The 21,801-nt window shown below is 41.9% G+C and overlaps 1 protein-coding gene across 2 annotated transcripts; it reads right to left on the bottom strand.

Moving 5' to 3' along the window:
• Positions 1–889: 889 nt before the first annotated feature.
• On the bottom strand, positions 890–21,177 carry idi1 (isopentenyl-diphosphate delta isomerase 1). 2 transcript variants are annotated; one of them, XM_068014949.1, is made up of 5 exons: positions 20,653–21,177; positions 18,608–18,777; positions 7,620–7,712; positions 4,137–4,267; positions 890–1,679 (listed from the first exon to the last, which is right to left on the bottom strand). In XM_068014949.1, the coding sequence occupies exons 1-5, from the start codon at positions 20,802–20,804 to the stop codon at positions 1,362–1,364; spliced, it is 864 nt and encodes a 287-aa protein (XP_067871050.1). In that variant the 5' UTR covers positions 20,805–21,177; the 3' UTR covers positions 890–1,361. The 2 variants fall into 2 exon arrangements, with proteins under 2 accessions (XP_067871050.1, XP_067871060.1); XM_068014959.1 differs by lacking the exon at positions 20,653–21,177 and adding an exon at positions 20,385–20,501.
• Positions 21,178–21,801: the final 624 nt, after the last annotated feature.

The raw sequence follows: 21,801 nt of genomic DNA, 5'->3' as shown, positions 1-21,801 counted from the left end.
TCGACGTTCTCCCCCTCAGGTTCGCACCTCTCTCGGAAGGTCCAGTTCAGTTTCTGGTAAATGGTAACCTCCAGAAATGTTGATTGTAGGTGATTCAGCTATTCAATATCAAGGGAAGATGGTTAAATTTGCTTATTGCAGACCATCATTACCTGGCACTTGTGGCACAAATGTTGCTTGCCATTAGTCAGCCCAAGTCTGAATATTGTCCAGGTCTTGCTGCCTATTGACATGGACTTCTTCAGTGGCTGGAGAATTGTGAATGGTAATGAACATCATACATTCATCAGCAAACATCCCTAGTTTTCACCTGATGAAGGAGGGAAGATCATTGATGAAGCAGCTGAAGATGGTTGGGCCCAGGATAATACTCTGTGGAACTCCAACAGCAATATTCTAGGGCTGAGGTGATTGGCCTCCAATAACCATAACCATCTTTTGTGCTAGGTATGACTCCAACCAGTGCAGAGTTTTCCCCTGGATTCCATGGACTTCAGTTTGGCTAGGGCTCCTGGATGCCACACTTGGTCAAATGCTGCCTTGATATCCAGGACAATCACTTGCTCCTCAACTCGAGTGCATGAAAAAAGAAAAACAAACTTCAAAACCAACATGTCATTATGGAAGTTTGGAGTGTCATGTCACCTGCAATTTACACAGCTGACACTAAAGAGACCCAAATTGAGTCAACATACTCTGACAGAAATCCTGCACTTCTGCATCGAATAGTACCTGGTAACTCTTTAGGATTAAATACGCCCAAAATATAACTGTTTGAGAGAGACTTTATGGAATGATTCCATATGTTCTTTAGTATTTCAACTTTGAGCAATTTCTGTTCACAATATAGCATAGAAAAAGGGAAAAAACCTTCACACAACTTCCAAAATATTTAGATAACTGAAGTCTTAATTGTTTATTGGTTGCTGATTCTGGCAAGTTTTTGGTTGTAGCCTAGATTGCTAGAAAGCAGCATAAACATCCCTGATTGGAAATCAGCTAATTGGCATGTTATCAGTGAGCTTGGGAGCAGCAGAGCTAGTAGACTTTAAAACAATGTTTGCCTAAACTGCAGTAAACAATTTATTCATGACTACTTTAATTATATTCTATGCATAGATTAACGAGTGCAAGTTTGAGGAAAACATCAGTAATGATTTACTTTACATAGCCTCAATTTGTACAAAAATTTAAATGCCTAGAAGGTTTCAGCATTTTCCATCTTCAGTTTTGTATTGTTCATTGGATGTTCCATTTTCTTGACACTACCTTGCAAATAGGTGAGTGAAAGTTTAGTGTAATTAAGATTAGTTCTTTGAGAGACAAGTTACAGTTGCTCCATTCAGAATACCAAAAGCATTCTACATTCGGTGAATTTTCTCATGATTTATGAACTGTTTCACATTGTGCAGGCTGTCCCACCATGTGAACAGAAACTTCTCAGCAATAAGTTTGAACCAAGGTGTGATTTTCACTTGCTTGTTCTCTGCCTTTTTCAACAGGTCCTTCAGCTCCTCTTTAGTCACATAGCAGTAACTTTGGATCTCATTGGGATCAGGATTCAAAGTTACATCCTTCTGAATGAAGATTATGTAATCAATTTCGTGCTCTCCCCAGATCCCATCAGACTGAGCCTTGTAGTGAATACGTGTCAGGTAATTCATCTCTTCCAGAGGAACCTGGGGTCAAAAAAAAAGAGGGAAAAAAAAGTGGTGTATTAAATTGGTCCGTAATCTTAAAGCATTTAAAAAAAGGTGGGGACATCCAGACTCAGTTGCAGACTTAGTGATCCTTGTTCACAGGCTTTAGGTTTTAAAGTTAGCTGGAAATGTATAGGTTGTGCAATATTCCTACTGATACCATGTGAAGTTACACTCTATTGCAACCAATGGGAACAAGAAGCTACAACAGAACTGCTTGTTCATTCGGGCAGTGCAGTAAAACTTCATGAACTCAAATGAGTTAGTGCTGTCTCAAAGCTATTCATTAAAATATACAAAAGCACCAACATCAAAGTATTACGCATTCAGATGCCTGTCAAACAATTCAATATCTTTGCTATGCTAACAATTACCATTTTTCTAAAAAAGGAACTGCAGAATCTGGAGTACAAATGTTAGAAAAAAAAAAATTAAAATGTGGGCATTTATCTCTGCAAGAAGTCAAGGGAACAATAATTTTGACCTTGGAGTGCAAATAGATGGCTCATCCAAGATTTGGGGTGAGGAGGAGGAGAGTAAAAAAAAAAGCACATAGTCTATTATTAAGGGTGTACACTTGGACCACTCAGTTTTCCAATACAAGCTTGCAGTGACAGTGCTTTCTCTTCCCCCACCCCTTCATCCTTTCATAAAGATGACTACCTTTTCAGTTTCAAGATTATATAGAATACACAGCACAGAAAAGGCCATTTGGCATGAGTCTGTGCTGGTGTTTATACTCTGCATGACTTCCAATTAGGGATTAAACTTTTTTGCTTTTGAGGCCCCGCCCCCACCAGTGTTAGAGAAATTTAATAGACCCCCTTGTAACAAGTATTTTTACAATATAAAATTAGCTACACCATTAATTTTAATGTGAAACTTTGATACCAAGTGACTTGTCAGGTCGATAAAGACGAGCAGCAAATGCATGCACAGCAAGATTCCACACCAAAGATTAAACGGATCACCACATTTGACGTGCACCTAAGCTCTAGGCTCACTTCCCAATTCCAAACATATTCCATAACTTTCTGCACCTGGTGTACAATAACGCTGACCCAGGACCACTAGCTTACGGTGGCAACAGCAGCGAGATCAGCCACTTGTGCCATCCTTAGCTCTAAACAGCTGCTGCTATGGACAAGCAACAGTCAGTCAGTCATCCACATTCGGAGCAAAATGTGAAGTCATCCGAATGTTTGCAGGCATCACACACCACTGACCTGTCGCACTGCTTACCAGATTTAAACAGGGTGGGCAGGAGAGCACCCGCTGCATGGCCAGCCAGGAAGAACCTGCTGCAACTGACACAAATGATTCTGGGGGAGGAGCAGGGGCAGGGTCTCCTATCCAACATCAGCGATGGTACTTTAAAAAGTTCTTCCAAAAAAGTGGAATCACCCTCTCCACATCTACCCTGTCCAACATATCTTTAAAATTCTGAATCTTTCAGGTCATCAGGTCTCTTTAGAAAAAAAAAAGAGAAATCCCAACCTGTTCCAGCTTTGATAACTAATCTCTATTCTGGTACCATCCTTGTAAATTCCCCCCGACCCTTTCTCCAGAGGATAGCAATGCCTCCACACATCTCCTGTCAGTTTGTTCATGCCAAGTCAGAGATTATGCAGTTTTAGAACAGGGATGCCATCAAAGTATGACACTGATTAACTAACCTGCAGGAATTATATGCTACACACAGCTTATCACATTAGTGAATTAATGAATTCTGCAAAGGAAGGACATGCTATACAGAGCTTATTACATCAGTGAAATTTGTGGGCTTGTGTACAGTTAATGGATTATGGTGCATCTTTCAGTAATGCTTTTATCACATGCAGAGCATGGTTAGAAAGTCAACAGTGGAAAAAAATTATGCCGTTAGTGCTTTTAACAGAAAAACATCGAGGTGCTTCGATAACAGGCTGTTAGTGTTGCGACTGATTTCAGGGAATATGGCTGGGGGGGGTGGGGGGGGGGGGAAGAAAGAGGGGAGGAGGGAGCAGAGGAGATGACAATCAACTAAAGAACACAGGAGCCAATACTGTAGTTCATTGGGAAAGCAGTTTACAAATGCAACTACTAGATGATCTGAAGCAAATGATTCAGTTAATTTACAATTAAACACAAATTAGTCTGTTTCACAAATAGAAGTTAGGCTACGTAATAGTTAACTGGTCATTGATCTGCAGTACTTCCAAAAAAAGTTAATTTGCAAAACACTGCTATATTTTACAGCAAATGTTATTTACAAATCATCCCCGTAATTATTGGGATGTTTAGTTTTTGATAGCAAAATCCAGTTTGTACAAGACAGAGTTAAAAGCTGTATAGGATTACAGGGCTGCCAGTCTGGCTATCAGGGCACAGTCCTGGGCATGCAAGACTTGTGGCCAGATTAGTTCTGATGATTGATTAATACAGCTGGTTTCTCACCTGTTGTACAGGTATTCCAAACTCTTCTTTTAACCTGCGCTGGGATGCTCGTCTTACACCTATAGCATCCTTCTCCTCCATTTCTGTTGCAGTGCTGAGAGGGTGGCTGCAGCAAGTGTTTGTAAAACAACCTAAAAATAAAACACCATCTTTTTAAAATGACAATCATTCGCACGTTCATGGGAAGACGGTGGCGTAGTGGTAATGTCACTGAACTAGTAATCCAGAGGCCCAGGCCAACGCCCTGGGGACATGGGTTCAAATCCCATCACAGCAGTTGGTGGAATTTAAATTCCATTAATTAATTTTTTAAAATCTGGAATTGAAAGCTAGTCTCCGTAACAATGTCATAAAATTAGCAATTGTTGTAAAAACCCATCTGCTTCACTAATGCCCTTTACAGAAGGAAATCTGCCATCCTTACCTGGTCTGGCCTACATATGGTTGATTCTTAAATGCCCTAGCAAGCCAGTTGTCCAGGGCACTTAGGAATGGGCAACAAATGCCCATTTCCATGCAAGAATAAAAAGAAATGTATTGTCAACCGAAGATCCACATAAGCTTGAGTCTCCACCGCCATGATGGCTGGCTAGCAGTCCCATCCCATCCCAGACCTTCAACTAATCCAATTTAGCACAAGCACCTCCATCACCTCCCTATTCTGCCCGTCGCCTGGAGGGGAGAGGGAAGAGAGATTTTGCAGCTTGCATCCACTGGGGCTCAAAATAACGGGTCAAGGGCAGGACAGAAACAGATCCTTCCGGGAGCAGCATTATGTACAAGACCCTGGAGTTAAACGCAAAACAAGTGTTTACTTGAAAAAAAAAAAAGAGGAACACATTCAACAATCTGCATGCAAACATGTTAAATATACACAAGGATTTAATTACATTTGGGAAAACAGTTGTATGATTGCTGCCACAAAGTTATAAAATCATTTCCAAGATGTCAGCCTGGGTCAGTGGTAGCATTCTCCCCTCAGAGGCAGGAAGTCCTGGGTTCAGGCCCATTTGACTGGAGCACATAATCCAGGCAATGCATTAATGATGGAGTACTGCACTAGTAGGTGGCATCTTTCAGATGAGACATTAAACAGGGCAGAACTACTGTCATGGACATAAAAGATCCCACAGCACAATCAAGTTACAGCAGGGGAGCTCTTAGCCAAGAACACTAAACAGATTACCTGGTCATATCTCTCATTGGCATTTGTGGCATCTTGCCTATCTTAAAAAAAAAGTGACTACACTTCAAAAGTACTTGATTTGCTGTGAAAAGCTTAGAGAGGCTCCAAGGATGTAAAAAGTGCTATGTAAACTGCAAGTTTTCTTCTTTACTTGAAACCAGTATAATAAAAATGCATATGCAAAAAAAAAAATGCATACGCTCCCATGTGGAGGGCAAGGAGTGAGCACTATTTCGATGGATGAATAAACAAGGGCTTGTTTATTAGCAGCGGTGATAGTTATCTCAGCTACCATCAAAAGATGGGAGTATTCAAACTGATATGCATCTGGATTCAGCAGGGGGTGGTGGGGAAGAATGGAAAGTGGAGGATGAGGAATTATTTTATAATTCTGGAATTGGTTATTCTTAACCTTATTAAAAAGGGTTACAGTACAGACTAATTCATCTATGTTTCACCATTCAAGTCAACACAATGCTGGAGACCTTCCGAATAATGAATGAGAAAGAAGGGTGGAGATTGAGCACTTGAACAGTTTGGAAACGGTTCCTATTTAAGTAAATAAATTGGCAATTGATTATGCATTAACATTTAATTATTTTATTGGTACTGTACAAAGTACATTCTGAAAGATCCAGTCAGATTAATTATTCACTTCATTCAGTGAAGTGTTGTTTGACAAGTCGTTTCTCAGAATTACTAAACTACATGGTGGACAATAGGATTTCAAGGCCTTGCCCTTGCTGTTAACATTCTCATTAGGAGGAGGCCATCATGCCTGTGCTGGCTCTTTGAAAGTTATTTATTTAGGGCGGCACAGTGGTTAGCACCGCAGCCTCACAGCTCCAGGGACCCGGGTTCGGTTCTGGGTACTGCCTGTGCGGAGTTTGCAAGTTCTCCCTGTGACCGCGTGGGTTTTCACCGGGTGCTCCGGTTTCCTCCCACAGCCAAAGACTTGCAGGTTGATAGGTAAATTGGCCATTATAAATTGCCCCTAGTGTAGGTAGGTGGTAGGGAATATGGGATTACTGTAGGGTTAGTATAAAATGGTTGCTAGTCGGCACAGACTCGGTGGGCCGAAGGGCCTGCTTCAGTGCTGTATCTCTAAATAAAATAAAAATAAATTAGTCCCATTCCCCATCAGCTTACAAACTTGTCTCTTTCAAGTATTTATCAAATTCCTTACTGAATCTGCCTTCACCACCCTCAGGCAGCATATTCCAGATCATAATTTACTCATAGAAAGTATTTTTTCTTTCATGGGATATAGACGCCACTGGCAAGGCCAGCATTTGTTGCCTATCCCACTAGGTAGCTTGCTAGGTCATTTCAGAGGGCAGTTAAGAATCACATGTAGGTCAAACCAGGTAAGGAGAGCAAGAGATGGGTTTTTAATGACAGCTGATGATAACTTCTTGGCACCATAACTGAGAGTAGCTTTCAATTCCAGATTTTTTAAAAAAAAGTGAATTTAAATTCCACCAGCTGCCGTGGTGGGATTTGAACCCATGCCCTCAGTATTAGGGATTACTAGTCCAGTGACATTACCACCATCTCCCCGAAAATGTTACTTCATCTCATCCCTTGTTCTGCCAATTACCTTTTACCCCTGAACAACTTTGCAAATTCCCCTCTTGTAATCCACTCTCACCCATCTAGTATTCTTCATGTCTTTCCTCCTTTTAGTTTGCCAATAGAATACACCATTCACCAGTGTACTGGGTGGAAGCTGCAGGAATGAGATGGAGTTGAGGTACAGATAAACTACAATTTAATTGAATGGCTTATTTTTGTTCCCAAAGTTCATGTTCTCGTGCTTCACATTTTCCCCAATTCCTCCTTTCTATTCCGCTAATCATATCCAAGTATAGAACAGGTTTGAGGGACTAAAAGGCCTACAAGTACATTTAAAAAAAAAGGGGGAATAGGAAGCTTTTATCTTTAAAAAAAACCAGCGGGTGGTATTGACATGGAACTTGCTACCCACAAGGGTGGTGGAAGCGGAGATGATCAATGACTTCAAGAGAAAGTTAAATGGCCACTTGAGAAAATACACTTGCAGGGCTGCAGGAATCAAGCCGGGCAGTGGGAGTGACATCATAGCTCTGTGGAGAGCTGGCATGGACTTGGTCTCCTTCGGTGCTGTAAATGACTATGACCATTAAAAAACCCAAAGCCAGAGAAGCCAATGTAACGGAGTTGAAACAAGCAGCAGACAAATAGGATCAGAAATTCTCTGCCAATGAGCAGGGATCTTAGACAAAATAATTGACTTGGAAAGATCAGCAAAATTGTACCTGGGAAAGTGATCTTTGCATCAGACCTCTGTTGCAGCAAAAGTTTCCCTTCACTGTTGAAGATGAAGACACTGAAAGCTCTGTGGAGTAAACCTGGAAAAATCAGAAATTTGTTATTCTTAACCCTTTCACTTCATTCACAATATTGGCAAGCTCCAGATAGCTGAAAGCATTACCACAACTTGTGTGCTGACATTTCCAGCAGCTGCAGTGAGTGAAGTCACTGATCATATTACATGGGGACTAGGTTTAAGACATCACTAAATAATTCATTCTAAAATCTCTAAATATTTTAGAACTAACTGATGCATGCAAGATTTAATGCTTGAACATAAATTTGTAGAGATTTATATCCTGTTAAAAACTACTTTCCCTCCCCCCATAACCTTCTTGCTTTTCTCTCAATGGTCTATGCAATAGACTTTTCTTCTTGTTTGTCCCAAGTTTCAAAATACATCCAATAGAAACTGTTCAGGACACTCTCCCGCTCATTCTAGTCAGGCCCTCATTTCTTGGCGTCATCCAATTCTCCCTGAATTAGCTTCTTGGTTCATCGTTTTCAACATTTAAGTTACGTTAGGTCTTGGCTTTAAAACCTGCAGACGAAAAAAAATTAGCTGTGTGGTTGATAGCGAGGATAGCTGTAGACTGCAGGAAGATAGATGGACTGGTCAGGTGGGCAGAAAAGTGGCAAATGGAGTTCAACCCAGAGAAGTGAAGTGTGAGGTGATGCACTTAGGGAGGTCGAACAAGTGAATACATGGTTAATGGGAGAATACGGAGAGGTGCAGAGGAAGTGAGGGACCTTGAAGTGAATGTCCACAGATCCCTGAAGGTAGCAGGGCAGGCATTCAAGAATGTATATGGAATCCCTTTCCTTTGTTGGCAGAGGTATAGAATAGGAGCAGGGAGGTTATGCGGGAACAGTATAACTCATTGGTTAGGCCAAAACTGGAGTACTGTGTGCAGTTCTGGTCACCTCATTGCAGAAAAGTAATAACTGCATTAGAGAGTACAGGAGGTCTGAGGATATTGCCAGGGCCAGAAAAATGCAGCTGTGAGGAAAGATTGGATAGGCTGGGGTTGTTCTCCTTGGAACAGGAAGCGGCAGAGGAGAGATTTGATTGAAAAATGTACAAAATTGTGGGGAGCCTATTTAACCTTAGCAGATGTATCTGACTGGGGGGGGGGGGGGGGGTGGGGGCATAGATTTAAAGTGATTGGTGGAAAGATTAGATCAGAGATGAGGAAAGTTTTTTTTGACCCAGAGGGTGGTGGGGGTCTGGAACTCACTGCCTGAAAAAGGATAGGAGGCAGAGACAGAAACCCTCAACTCATTTAAAAAGGTGTCTGGATATGCACCTCAAGTGCTGTAACCTGCAGGCCCCTCAAATAAATTTCTAAATTGGCCACAAAGTGTTGGATCACCATTATCAACATCAAGAAATGCTGAAACAAGGTCATTTCCCAGTACTGCTCAGCATTTGATTTGAGCTATTTTGAGGGGAGGGCAAAGAAGGAAAGCAAGAACACAAGCTCATTAGGTTTGCAACAATGTGTGTTGGGGTGCAAGCTCTTTATTTCCCAAGGCCATACAACTGTGGGGATGAGGAGGAAACCCACTCCCTGGACCCAAGCAGGTAAGTTATTCAGTTGTGCTGATGGGGATAGGAGCTTTATTCGCATCAGCTCAATCTCCTACTCCACCCGCCCCCCCCCAAATATTACAGGATATAAAATGGCCATTTAAGCCATCAAATCTGTGCCAGTGTTTTTCCTCTACAGCATCCACCTAGTCTCCCATTCTCCTCAATGGAATGAAGGATTAATTTTCTTGTGGAAAAAGAAAATATTGATTCAAGTTATGGTTATAGTAGTTAAGATACACAGTGTAATAGTCATATTATTATGTTCTCAACCCAAGCTATGCCATAGTAGGGACTCTAGGTGTTATATGTTGGTTTGGTATGCTGCCACCTTATTCAATCTAGCCAAGAGATTTAGTCTGTAGATGAACATTAAATCTTCATTGCATTATAACTATTTACACTCCACCTAACTTGAGAGACTCCTCCAAAAGCTATGCTGCAAATAGTGTCTCACATTTGATCTGTCACATCACCATGGTAGGAGTTTTTAAAAAAAAAAACACGAGTAACCCTTTCAGACCATTATACTGCATCTCTCATCAGCACCCACCCCCCCACTCAAGTCTATCCAAATATATATTTACATACTACCCCATCTCTCCCCTGCCCCAAGTCTGACTTAATAGATGCAATATCAGGAGGCTTCAAAACTCTGATTGTGTGGTAATCACATGTGGAAGATTAACTGTCTGATCTTTAATGAAGGCCATCCAAGTCAAGACTGTTAATGAATGTACTTTTATTTCTTTTGTAAAAGTTTTTTTTTTAAAAAAGCACTTCTACTTGAATTCTGAACATTGATTCATCTGGAATCTTGAACTTTATTAAAAAAAGTCACCAGAAAGTTCCTGGATTTGTTTTGTAAACAAGCCCTTACTGGAAAGCACTTGTCTGTGGATAAGCACCCAGCAAGGGTTGTTTTTGACTTGGGGAGATGTTTACGAAGTAGTGACAGGTCAAGATTTATAGAAGTCAGGAGCCTTGACTTCTGGAATTTTTTAGTTCCATTTTGAACTGCTACAATAGACAATTTGGGTTTTGCCTGCCAAAGAGCCAGCTCTCTCGAAAAGAAATCCTGCATAGTGTCAGTTTCCTATTTCCAACTGTATTGTGTGTGTGGGAACTGAAACCTTAGAATCATAGAAAGCTTACGGCACAAAAAGAGGCCACCTGGCCCATTGTGTCTGTGCCGGCTGAAAAACAATCCACCTATTCTAATCCCACTTTCTAGCATTTGGTCCGTAGACCAGCAGCTTACAGCACTTGAGGTGCATATCCAGACTCCTTTTGAGTGAGGGTCTCTGCTCAACTACTCTTTCATGGAGAGTTCCAAACCAACACCACCCTCTGGATGAAAACGTTTTTCTTCATCTCCCCTCTAATCCTTCTACCAATCACTTTAAATCAATGCCCGAGTCACTGACTTCTCTGTTAAGGTGAATAGACCCTTCACATCCACTCTATCCAGGCCCCTCAAATTTTTTGTACATTTCAATCAAATCTCCCCTCAGTCTTCTCTGTTCCAAGGAGATTAACCCCAGCCCATCCAATCTTTCCTCATAGCTGCATTTTTCCAGTCCTGGCAACATCCTCGTAAATCTCCTTTGTACCCTCTCTCGTGTAATTGCATCCTTTCTGTAATGAGGTAAGCAGAATTGCACACAGTATTGAAGTTTAGTTTAGAGATACAGCACCGAAACAGGCCCTTCGGCCCACCGAGTCTATGCCGACCATCAACCACCCATCCATACTAATCCTACACTAATCCCATATTCCTACCATATCCCCACCTGTCCCTATATTTCCCGACCACGTACCTATACTAGGGGCAATTGCTAATGGCCAATTTACCTATCAACCAGCAAGTCTTTGGCATGTAGGAGGAAACCGGAGCACCCGGAAGAAACCCACGCAAACACAGGGAGAACTTGCAAACTCCACACAGGCAGTACCCAGAATTGAACACGGGTCACTGGAGCTGTGAGGCTGCGGTGCTAACCACTGCGCCGCCGTAAGATGAGGCCTAACCAATGAGTTATACAGTTCCAGCATAACCTGCCTGCTCTTGGATTTATACCTCGACTAATAAAAGGAAAGGATTCCACATGCCTTCTTAACCACCTCAATTTGTCCTACGACCTTCAGGGATTCATGGAGATTCACTCAAAGGTCCCTTACTGCCTCTACACCTCAGTATTCTGTCATTAATTGTGTATTCCTTTGCCTTGTTTGACCTCCTCAAATGCATTACCTTATTTCTCAAAGTTGAATTCCATTTGCCACTTTTCTGCCCATCTGACCAGACCATCAATATCTTCCTGCAGTCTATAGCTATCCTCCTCGCTATCTACCACATGGCCAATCTTTGTGTCGTCTTAAAACGTCTAGATCATGCCCCCTACAGTTACGTCCAAATAGTTATTATATACCACAAAAAGCAGGGGACCCAGTATGGAGCCCTGCGGAATGCCACTGGAAACAACCCAAATCACTAAAACAGCCCATTACCCTTTGTTGCCTGCCACGGAGCCAATTTTGCATCCAACTTGCTGCATTTCCCTGGATCCCATGCAATTTATTTATTAAAAAAAAAACAGTCTGCTATGTAGGACCTTGTCAAAAGCCTTGCTAAAATCAATTAGAACACAACTGCACTACCCTCATCTATCTTCCTCGTTACTTCAAACAATTTGATCAAGTTGGTCAAACAAGATCTTCCATTAACAAATCCAATAGATTCCAATAACTTTCCCACTACGGAGTTAGACTGACTGGCCTGTAATTATGTGGACTATACTTTGCTCTCTTTAAAAAGAGATACAACATTAGCAGTTCTCCAATCCTCCAACACCACACCTGTATCCAGTGAGGACTGAAAAATGGCTAGACCCTCCATTTCTTCTCGCTTCTTTTAACACCCTGGGGTACATTTCATCTGGCCCTGGTGATATATCAAATTTCAAGGATGCTAATCCCATTAATACCTCCTCTCTCCCTATGTTTATCACATCCAATACTTCACACTCTTCCTCCTCAACTACAATATCTGCATCGTCCCCCTCTTTTGTGAAAACAGACGCATAACATTCATTAAGAACCATACCAATATCTTCCGCTCCTACACATAGGTTACCTTTTTGGTCTTTCATGGGCCCTACTCTCTCCTTAGTTATCCTCTTACTCAATGTATTGATAAAACAGCTTTGGGTTCACCTCAATTTTGCTTGCCAATATTCTTTCATGCCCTCGATTTCCTTTGATTTCACCCCTCCACTTTCTATACTCCTCTCAGCTTTCTGTAGTATTGAGTTCTCCGTGTCAGACATTAGCTTACCTTTTTTGCCTCATCATACCCTGTAGGCTCCTTGACATCCATGGGGCTCTAGATTTGGCTACCTCACCCTTTTTCTTTGTGGGAAAACGTTTACCCTGAACCCCTTGAATCTCACCTTTGAATGCCTCCCACTGTTCTGACAATGACTTACCTTCAAGTAGCTGTTCCCAGTTAATTTTCACTAAATCACTCCTAAGTTTAGTAAAACTGGCTTTGCCCCAAATGGAGAACTCTAACTTCTGTTCTCTGTCCTTTTCCATAATTATGATCACCACCAAAATGCTCTCCTACTGCCACCTGCCCATCTTCATTTCCTAAAATAAAGTCTAAAACAGCACCCTCTTGTTGGACTTGTTACATGCTGGACAAAAAAAAAAAGTTCTCCCGAATGCACCTCAAGAATTCTGCTCCCTTAATTCCTTTCACACTAAAACTATCCCAGTTAATATTGGGATAGTTAAAATCCCCTATTACTCTTGCACTTCAGAGATTTGCCTACATATCTGCTCTTCTATCTCCCTCTGACTGTTTGAGGGTCTATAGTACACTCCCAGCAGTGTGATTGCTCTTCTTTGTTCCTTTGCTCAATCCATATGGCCCAATTTGATGAACCTTCCAACATATCCCTCCTCACAGCTGTAATAGTTTCCTTGACCAAAATTGCCACTCCCCCTCCTTTCTTATCCCCTTCCCTATTGCATCTGAAAACACTAACCAGAAACATTGAGCTGCCATTCCTGTCCCTCCTTAAGCCAGTTTGCTGTAATAACTGTGATATATCATACTGCCACGTTGTCAAGAGGCATCTTGACAAATACATGAATAGGAGGGGAATAGAGGGATACAGTCCCCGGAAGTGCATAAGGTTTTAGTTTAGGCAGGCATCAAGATCGGCGCAGGCTTGGAGGGCCGAATGGCCTGTTCCTGTGCTGTACGGTTCTTTGTGTCTGTGCCCTCAGCTCATCTGCTTTATTTGCTATACACCTTGTATTGAAATAGATACCCTTGAGCACTGCCAAACATTTTTACTTTCTAACCCTCATTTCCTCAGTCTTCCAGACTCACCCATTAATTTTCTGCCTTCCATTTTAATTTGATTTTGTCCCAACTAAGTCTACCCTCAGGTCCCCATCCCCCTACTAAACTAGCTTAAACCCTCCCAAACAGCACTAGCAAAACATCCCACCAGGAACTCAGTCCCGCTCGGTTCAGGTGCAACCCATCCGGCCTGTACAGGTCCTATCTCTCCCAGAGCCTGCCCCAGTGTCCCAGGAATCTGGAGTCCTCCCTCCTGCACCATCTTTCCAGCCATGCATTCATTTGTCTTACCCTATTCCTATACTCACTTGCAAGTGGTACTGGCAGTAATCCAGAGATTACTACTTTTGAGGTCCCACTTGCTAATTTCTTAGCTAGCTCCCTAAATTCTGACTGCAAGACCACATCCCTCTTTCTACCTGTGTTATTGGTTCCGATGTGGACCATGACTGCTCGCTGTTCACCCTCCCCCTTCAAGATGCTCTGCAGCCGTTCAGTGACATCCTTGACCCTGGTACCAGGGAGGCAACACACCATCCTGGATTCACATCTGTGGCCACAGAAATGCCTGTCTGTTCCCAACTATTGAATCAGCTATCACAGTGGCTCTTCCAATCTTCCCTGAACCCCCTTGTGCAGCTGAGCCACCCATGGTGCCATGGACTTGGTTTTGGCTGCACTCCCAAGGTGAAGCATCACTCTCCTCAGTATGGAGGACTGAATACCTGATGGAGAGTGACATGCACTCAGGGGTCACCTGCAATACCTGCCTGATTCTTTTTGACTGTTAGGTGGTCACCCATTCCCTCTCCCTGCATACTCAAGCAGTGGGGTAACCACATCTATTAATGTGCTATCCACATAGCGCTCATCCTCATGAATGCACCGCAGTGTTGCCAGCTGCCGCTCAAATTCCAAAATCCAGGAGGCAGTGGTGTAGTGGTAATATCACTGGACTAATAACCCAGACTAATGCTCTAGGGGCATGGGTTCAAATCCTACCATGGCAGAAGGGGAAATTTGAATTCAATTAATAAATCTGGAATTAAAAGCTAGTCTAATGATGACCATGAAACCTTGTTGCTGCATTTCTGCTGTAAGACCTATTGAAAGCCTCTGTAGCTGCATTTCTTGCAAAGCCTACCCAAACTGATCTTCACTGCCTGGAAAAAAACTGCTGTAGGAAAATCCCAGTGATGGCTGTCTTTATACATTTGGGACACCAAACTAAAGTATTCCACCCAAGTTTTTTTTTTTTTGCAACAGTGCTATAAACAAAAATCCCTTTTATTTTTCCCCAGGCAACATGGGCATGTAATAGACAAGGGGCTTTAATATTTCAATTTGTGTATGTTTTACTTCATTATCGGTTAAGACTGGTTATATAAAAACAAACACATTTTGTCTGCAGGAAACCTGGTTGGTGTTTTATTCTGGAAAGAATAAAGTAACTGACCGTATTGATAAGTGGGAAAAATTAAATATATGACGTGACCTGTGGAGAAGTGGGACTAGGGAAAACAGTGCACTCCTCCCATCTGTCGTAACAAGATTTCCAGTTCAACATCTGATTCATCTAGATCTATAAGTGATTGACAGTTATGGTCAAGGAGTAAGATTCCTTCTATTGCTTTTTATAGAACCTTCTGGAGTTCTTAGTGAAGAGATCACTATTGATTCTCCCCGTTTCTCGAGAATTACTCATTTTGGTCTCATACCCATAGCTTTCGCCCTTCAACTTCAGTAGATTTCTGGTATGGTATTTCCTTTAATCATCATGGGCTTGTTTCAAGACTTTTTTTGTCTTGTACGATGATCCCGGATTTCTAACCCTGCAAGTAATTTCTTGGGTAGAATTAGAAGTTGCGTTGGGAATTTTTTTTTTAAAACCCCATTAAGAGTTTGGATGGTGCTAATCCAAAAATGGAGCAGTTTTGTAGGTTAGAAGTGCTAATTGGAAAATTTTACTTTTTCCTTCAGCATTACTTTAATAGATCTGACTGTTCACTCAGCTTCTCCATTAGATTGTGGCTATCTAGGGGAACTGGATATGAACAAATCCACATTTTCCCCCCACAAAGTATGAAGTAATTGTGGTCCATTATTGGATACTGCCTGATCAGTTACACCATTCGTTGTGAAAACTGATGACTGTTTCAGTTGTGTACATGTTTAACCTCTGTCCATCTTGATAAGTAAGTCAGTTGTAATTAGATAGGATCTTCCAACAAAAGAATAGATCCATCACTAACCATTCCCAGTCTAGTTAGGATTCAGGTTGAAATTAGAGGTTCTCTGATCCTGTGAGCTGCACATACAAATGTAAAATCTGTTTGTAGATATCCTCCGATTCTTTGCCACCACATGGACACCTGAGCTCTATTTAGTTATGCTCAGATGACCCTGGTGCATTTTCTACAAGATATCTACTGAATGACTCTGGACTCACCAATAAATCATCCACTGTGGTAAAGTGTCCTGTATTCGTAGAAGATTTTCACCCACTTACCCTTGGGATTCTAACCAACCTTGTTCACAATTCTGGCACATACTTGCATTGTTCATCTTGCCCCTGCACTTGAATTTGTTGGACTTGCCTGTTAGAGTTCTCCGTCCACATAGAACTCCTGCAGGAACTTGCTGCATTTCTCACTGGTAGTCTTTGAGTGGCATGGGAGGCTGTGCTGAGCAAATTCTCTCCATTGGAGACACGCTGCTGTAGTCTGGACTCCGCAGTGCTCAAGTCAGGGGTGGGGGGGGGGGGGGGGGGGGGGGGTTCTTCTCTCTGTCCTGGCTCAGTCTCCCTAGTCCCGTGAACAATTTCAGGAATTCCTCTTGAAAGGGACACGTGGATTCTTGTTTAACTTCGACTTCCTCCAAGTAGAAGGTTAATACAAGCTCTTCTAGTTAAGGAGAACTTCTTAGGACAGAGTTTCTATTATCTGCTTTCCTTGTATTAAAGTGTGGTCTTTAACGTCCCCTTCAATTCAAGTTCAACCCCTCTGGGGCCATGTAATGGTTGGTTGCAGAAAGCGTGTGGATAGCCACAGCTTTGTCTGATATCAGAGCAAGTCTAACTAGGTTAGCGTTTAAAATTAGCAATATGTCTATTGACACATGTCTGCAGACCAAGATACTTGATTCAGATCATTGTTCTGACCAAGAAAATGTTTTGATTGCTCTGCTGTAGGAGGTGGTTTAACTTTGTTAACCACTCTATTCTTAGATGCTTTTTCTTTAGAATTTAAAAAGTAGAGATTTTATGGTGTCACATTTTACTGACTTGCCATATTTCCCTACAATAAAAGCATTCTACTCTATTGGCAGGAAATTGTGGTGCCAGAAGTAACTACAGGCACCAACAGCACTAGCAGGGTTTAATGGCATCTTTCACTTTACCCCTCCACCCCCAGGTGTACTTTTCCTGATACCTCTTTCAGTCCCAGCCCTTGGATGAAGAAATTGAACAGTTGCAGGATGGTTCCTGAAAAAAAAAGTCTTTCACCACCTTGCAGGATTGCACTGTTCTTTAGAATTTGGCTTGCTTCAGCAGCTGAGTAGCTGTACCTAGGGTGAGGTCTTCTTTCAAATGCAAAAGATCCAATATAGAATAATCAGCAATATCCACAATATGATCTCAATTCTGCTTTAAAAAGGTCTCCATACTCACATCCTTCAGCTAGTCTGCAAAGGGCATTGATAAAAGCATCAACTGTTTCACCTAGTTTTGGACCTTTTGTTGAATTTTGCTCTTAAAAAAAACCTTCATTGCTCTGCAAGTTGAAATAAGAATCAAAAGCTCTTAAAATTTCATTTAATTTAGTAGATGCCTCATTAAGAGCTTGTCTGATAAGCACATCATCTACTATAACCCAATAGAAAGCAGCGTATTCACTTGCTCTGCTTCAGACTGGCAGTCTAACTTTGATGCAACTTTGCATCTGAAAAACCTTTTTTTGATCTCCATAATACCAGTTTTGAATCTCAATGGGTCCCTCTGGACTTCAGAAACTCTGGCATTCCCAATTTTTGATCCATGTTGCTTTATTTTATAGGACTTAAGAAGTGTCTCCCTTGAAGAAACTCTTTTCAGGCTAGCTTGCTTTAAATGGTATTGCAGGTGCTCTCAAGCATCCCCTACTGTTTTAACAAACTGTTCTAGGGCTTCCCTTTGAGAACTTCAGTTTGTTTATCTACAGACTTGGATGCCTTAATGGAGTGTCCCTTCTGTGTTCGGCAGTTCCCTGCTCTTTGCCCTCATGTTCAGTCCAAGTGATGGATTGGGTTTTCCCCCTTTTTTTGTCCCCCTCACACAATGTCTTCAGAAAGTTACTTCAGCCCTTCAAGCTTTTTAAACACGATTCCTCAACAGTCAACACTGTAACTCATCTGATCGATGGAATTGATTTGCAGGGAACCATGCTTCTGTTCAGTGGAGCTTCTCAGTCTCTGCTTGAGCTCTGCAGTTTTTGGGTGCTTTTACATAACACCCCCACCAAGTCATGCCTTTTCAGCTAGTTGCTTCAAATATTTCTGGTATAGAATGGTTAAAAACATTTTTTTGATCCCACCACTGATCACTGTTGGTTTAGTATGCTACCACTTTATTTAACCTAGCCAGGAGATATTCTTAGTCTGTAGTAGACAAAGATTAATTTTATTGCATTATAACTATTCACATTCCACCTAGCCCATGTGACTCCTCCCAAAGCCACACTGCATCTGTTTGAGTATCTCATGTGATCTCTTACATCATGTAGGAGGTATTCTTTACACTTGAGATTAACCCTTTCAGACCTTTATACTACAACTAGGTGGGCAGAGATTTCATTAATAAAAACAGTTCCAAGACTACACATGCTGTCACCCTTCCCAGCTGGGCCAGAACTAGGAAACTGCATGAGAAATTACAAGCTTACTTGAAAGACACCTGAAATGCAAAATGGACCTAGAAATATTTCATTCACCTTTATTGATGTTCTTGTTAAGATGACAATTTTTCTTCGTGTCTGCTCCAATTCTTTGATCATTCTCATCAATCAGGATGCACATTTCAGCTAGTAGTTGGACCTGCTTTTCATCCAGGTTGTCCATGTTTATTTCTGGCATTGTTACTGTACTCCTACTTCCAATGTACCTAACAGGGCAAGAAATAAAGCTGTGAAAGTATGTTGCAATTAAAAGTTGGAATCATTAGATTAACATCTACAGTGGCGCAGTGGTTAGCACTGCAGCCTCACAGCTCCAGGGACCCGGGTTCGATTCTGGGTACTGCCTGTGTGGAGTTTGCAAGTTCTCCCTGTGTCTGCGTGGGTTTTCTCCGGGTGCTCCGGTTTCCTCCCACAAGCCAAAAGACTTGCAGGTTGGTAGGTAAATTGGCCATTATAAAAAAATTGTCACCAGTATAGGTAGGTGGTAGTGAAATATAGGGACAGGTGGGGACATTTGGTAGGAATATGGGATTAGTGTAGGATTAGTATAAATGGGTGGTTGATGGTCGGCACAGACTCGGTGGGCCGAAGGGCCTGTTTCAGTGCTGTATCTCTAATCTAATCATAAAAAAATTAGAAATAAATTGGCCAAGAATTTGTCAATAATTAGATGAAGAAAAAATATTACAAGCTCAATTTTAGTTTCTTCTGTAGCATCTTGACACCCAAATGCATTTCACAACACAAACTGTACAGCAGATTAACAACCTTCTCATCACTGACCAAAAATTCTTTCTTTTCTTTCTTTTTTTCTTTTGGGCCTCCTTATCTCGAGAGACAATGGATACGCGCCTGGAGGTGGTCAGTGGTTTGTGAAGCAGCGCCTGGAGTGGCTATAAAGGCCAATTCTGGAGTGACAGGCTCTTCCACAGGTGCTGCAGAGAAATTTGTTTGTTGGGGCTGTTGCACAGTTGGCTCTCCCCTTGCGCCTCTGTCTTTTTTCCTGCCAACTACTAAGTCTCTTCGACTCGCCACAATTTAGCCCTGTCTTTATGGCTGCCCGCCAGCTCTGGCGAATGCTGGCAACTGACCAAAAATAACTTCCCAATTTCAGCCAAGCTATCAAAAGGCTACCAAGCTACGAGAAGAGACAAAGAAAAAAAAAAGAGTGGAGTGGCAAGGGACCTGCAACACTTGCATGCAATGTCTGACTACTTACAAAAAAAGTCACATTTATCCTCCCAGTAAGGGAGGAACTTCTGCCTGGACTAAAAGAGCAGGGTACTCTAGTGGAAACAAGCCAATTTTTTTTTTTATAAATGGTGCACTTTTATATATTAGATCCCAGGAGACCAGTGCCCGTGACTTAACTCTCTTCTTCTGGCAGCATAATTAGAAACCTAGTTCTTGTAGAGAGTAAAAATATTTGCAATATGACCACAGACTTCAAAAGGAGATCAAATGAGCAAGAACAAGTAACAAATAATGGCAAGTGAAGGCCAGTTCAGTGGACTAGAAAGTCATAACTCTCAAACTCAAAAAGAAGTAAAATATAAAAGATAGTCACCAGTAAATCCAATAGGGAATTCAGGAGATTTGCAGGGTTACAGGAAAAAGGCAAGGAGGTGGAGAGAAGGTGGAACTCCACAAGGAGAATAAGACAAATTATATAGGGTGCATTTAAAGGTGAGACACTCCAGTTTGATTTCATCCTTCATCTTATCTGACTCTATGACCCTATCAACACCTTCCCTTTCATTATCTCTTACCCCCACCCCACTTTATTTGCTTAAAAAAAAATTACATTTCTAACCTTTGCCAATTCGGATGAAAGGTCAGTGATCTGAAACGTTAACTCTACTTTTCTATCCACAGATGCTGCCAGACTTGCAGAGTATTTCCAGCATTTCTTGTTTTTATTTCAGATTTCTAGCATCTGCAGTATTTTGCTTTTATTTATCCACATTTTCTAGTTGGGGCGGGGAAAGAAAATCACAGGCTTAAAAATAAACTACATGTTTTAATTGCGCGCTCATGCCAAAAGCAAACAATATTAGAAGCTACTATGAACTGACACATACCCAGAATAGCAGCTTGTTACCAGCCTACGATGCCAGCCACCAAACTGCTGTCGAGAACTACCTTGTCCCCTAGTACGTAACTGCGGTGCTCGCTTTAAACATAGCCTTCCACCTTGCCGCGCATGCGCTAGCGCCATCGCCGCTCGGAACATCGTTCCAATCGACGTCAACCAATCAGCTTGTCGTCTTCAGCAACCTTTCGATCCGCCGGCCAATCAGCGGAAGGTGGTTCGAGCGGGGGCACAAGGCGCAAGGTGCCCTGTGTTTTCTCCTCCGTGGACCTGCGCAGTGAGTGCTGCCCGACAAATGACTGCGTTCCAATCGAACCTCGAGTCAACTAAGTATCAGATCAACAGTTGCCGTGTTCTGATGATGTATCCAATTCAGCCCGCGTGCCGACGGGGTTCTTCGCCGATCTTTCTTCAAACGGACGGAGTCCGCCGCAAACACCGCTTTGTTCTTCAATTGTTTTCGTCTTTTCCGCAGTCCTTTTGGCCCCTCCGCCTTCTGCCTTCGTGATGACGTTTTACTGCGTCCCACCCACTGTGGGAAACGTGCTGGCTACGTTTTAATCTGTTTTCATTTGTATCAGCTCCCTCTATCGGTTGCAGTTATTTGAGCTCGTCCAAGAATGCAGAAATCTATCAGTTTCCATAGTGTTCTTACACCTAAAAATTCTGAAATTCAGCTCGTTGGCAAGGCATTATTTTCAAAACAGCAATATAAGAAGCAAAAAGCTGAAAACCTGAAAGGCAAGCCGGAATTATTGATGATGCAGAACGAGTCAGTCAACATTTGGAAAGAGAAAAGACAGGTTTTAGAGCTCAAATCTAAACGGGAGAGAAGCATTTCATGTGTGTTGAAGGTGCAGAAAGAGATAAGTGAAGGTGAAAAACAATAACAACATAGAGAAGGACGTATTGGATAGAATGATCTCCAAATTGCTTCATAGAAAAGATAATCACATAGGTGATGCAAAGGTTTTTTAAAAAAGGAACGTTAAAAGACGTGGGAGAAGCCCTTAAAACAAGCAGGCAAGAAAGCATAAGAAATAGGAGCAGGAGTAAGCCATAAGGACCCTCAAGCCTGCTCTACCATGCAATAAGATCATGGCTAATCTGGTCTTGGCTTCAACTCCACTTCGCCTGT

This window comes from Heterodontus francisci, chromosome 2, assembly GCF_036365525.1.
Source record: "Heterodontus francisci isolate sHetFra1 chromosome 2, sHetFra1.hap1, whole genome shotgun sequence".
NCBI lineage: Eukaryota > Metazoa > Chordata > Chondrichthyes > Heterodontiformes > Heterodontidae > Heterodontus > Heterodontus francisci.
The sequence above is the reverse complement of the archived record's forward strand: the minus strand, read 5'-3'. Positions and strand labels throughout refer to the sequence as shown.

What these genes read in the sequence shown, in the direction of transcription:
- idi1 (XM_068014949.1), bottom strand. Translation starts at nt 20,804, where the DNA reads ATGTTCCGAGCGGCGATGGCGCTAGCGCATGCGCGGCAAGGTGGAAGG. An exon ending in TAACAAGAACATCAATAAAG is followed by an intron (nt 7,713 to 18,607) that starts GTGAATGAAATA and finishes TGATTTTTCCAG; the next exon opens with GTTTACTCCACAGAGCTTTC. An exon ending in TTGGAATACCTGTACAACAG is followed by an intron (nt 1,680 to 4,136) that starts GTGAGAAACCAG and finishes TTTTGACCCCAG; the next exon opens with GTTCCTCTGGAAGAGATGAA.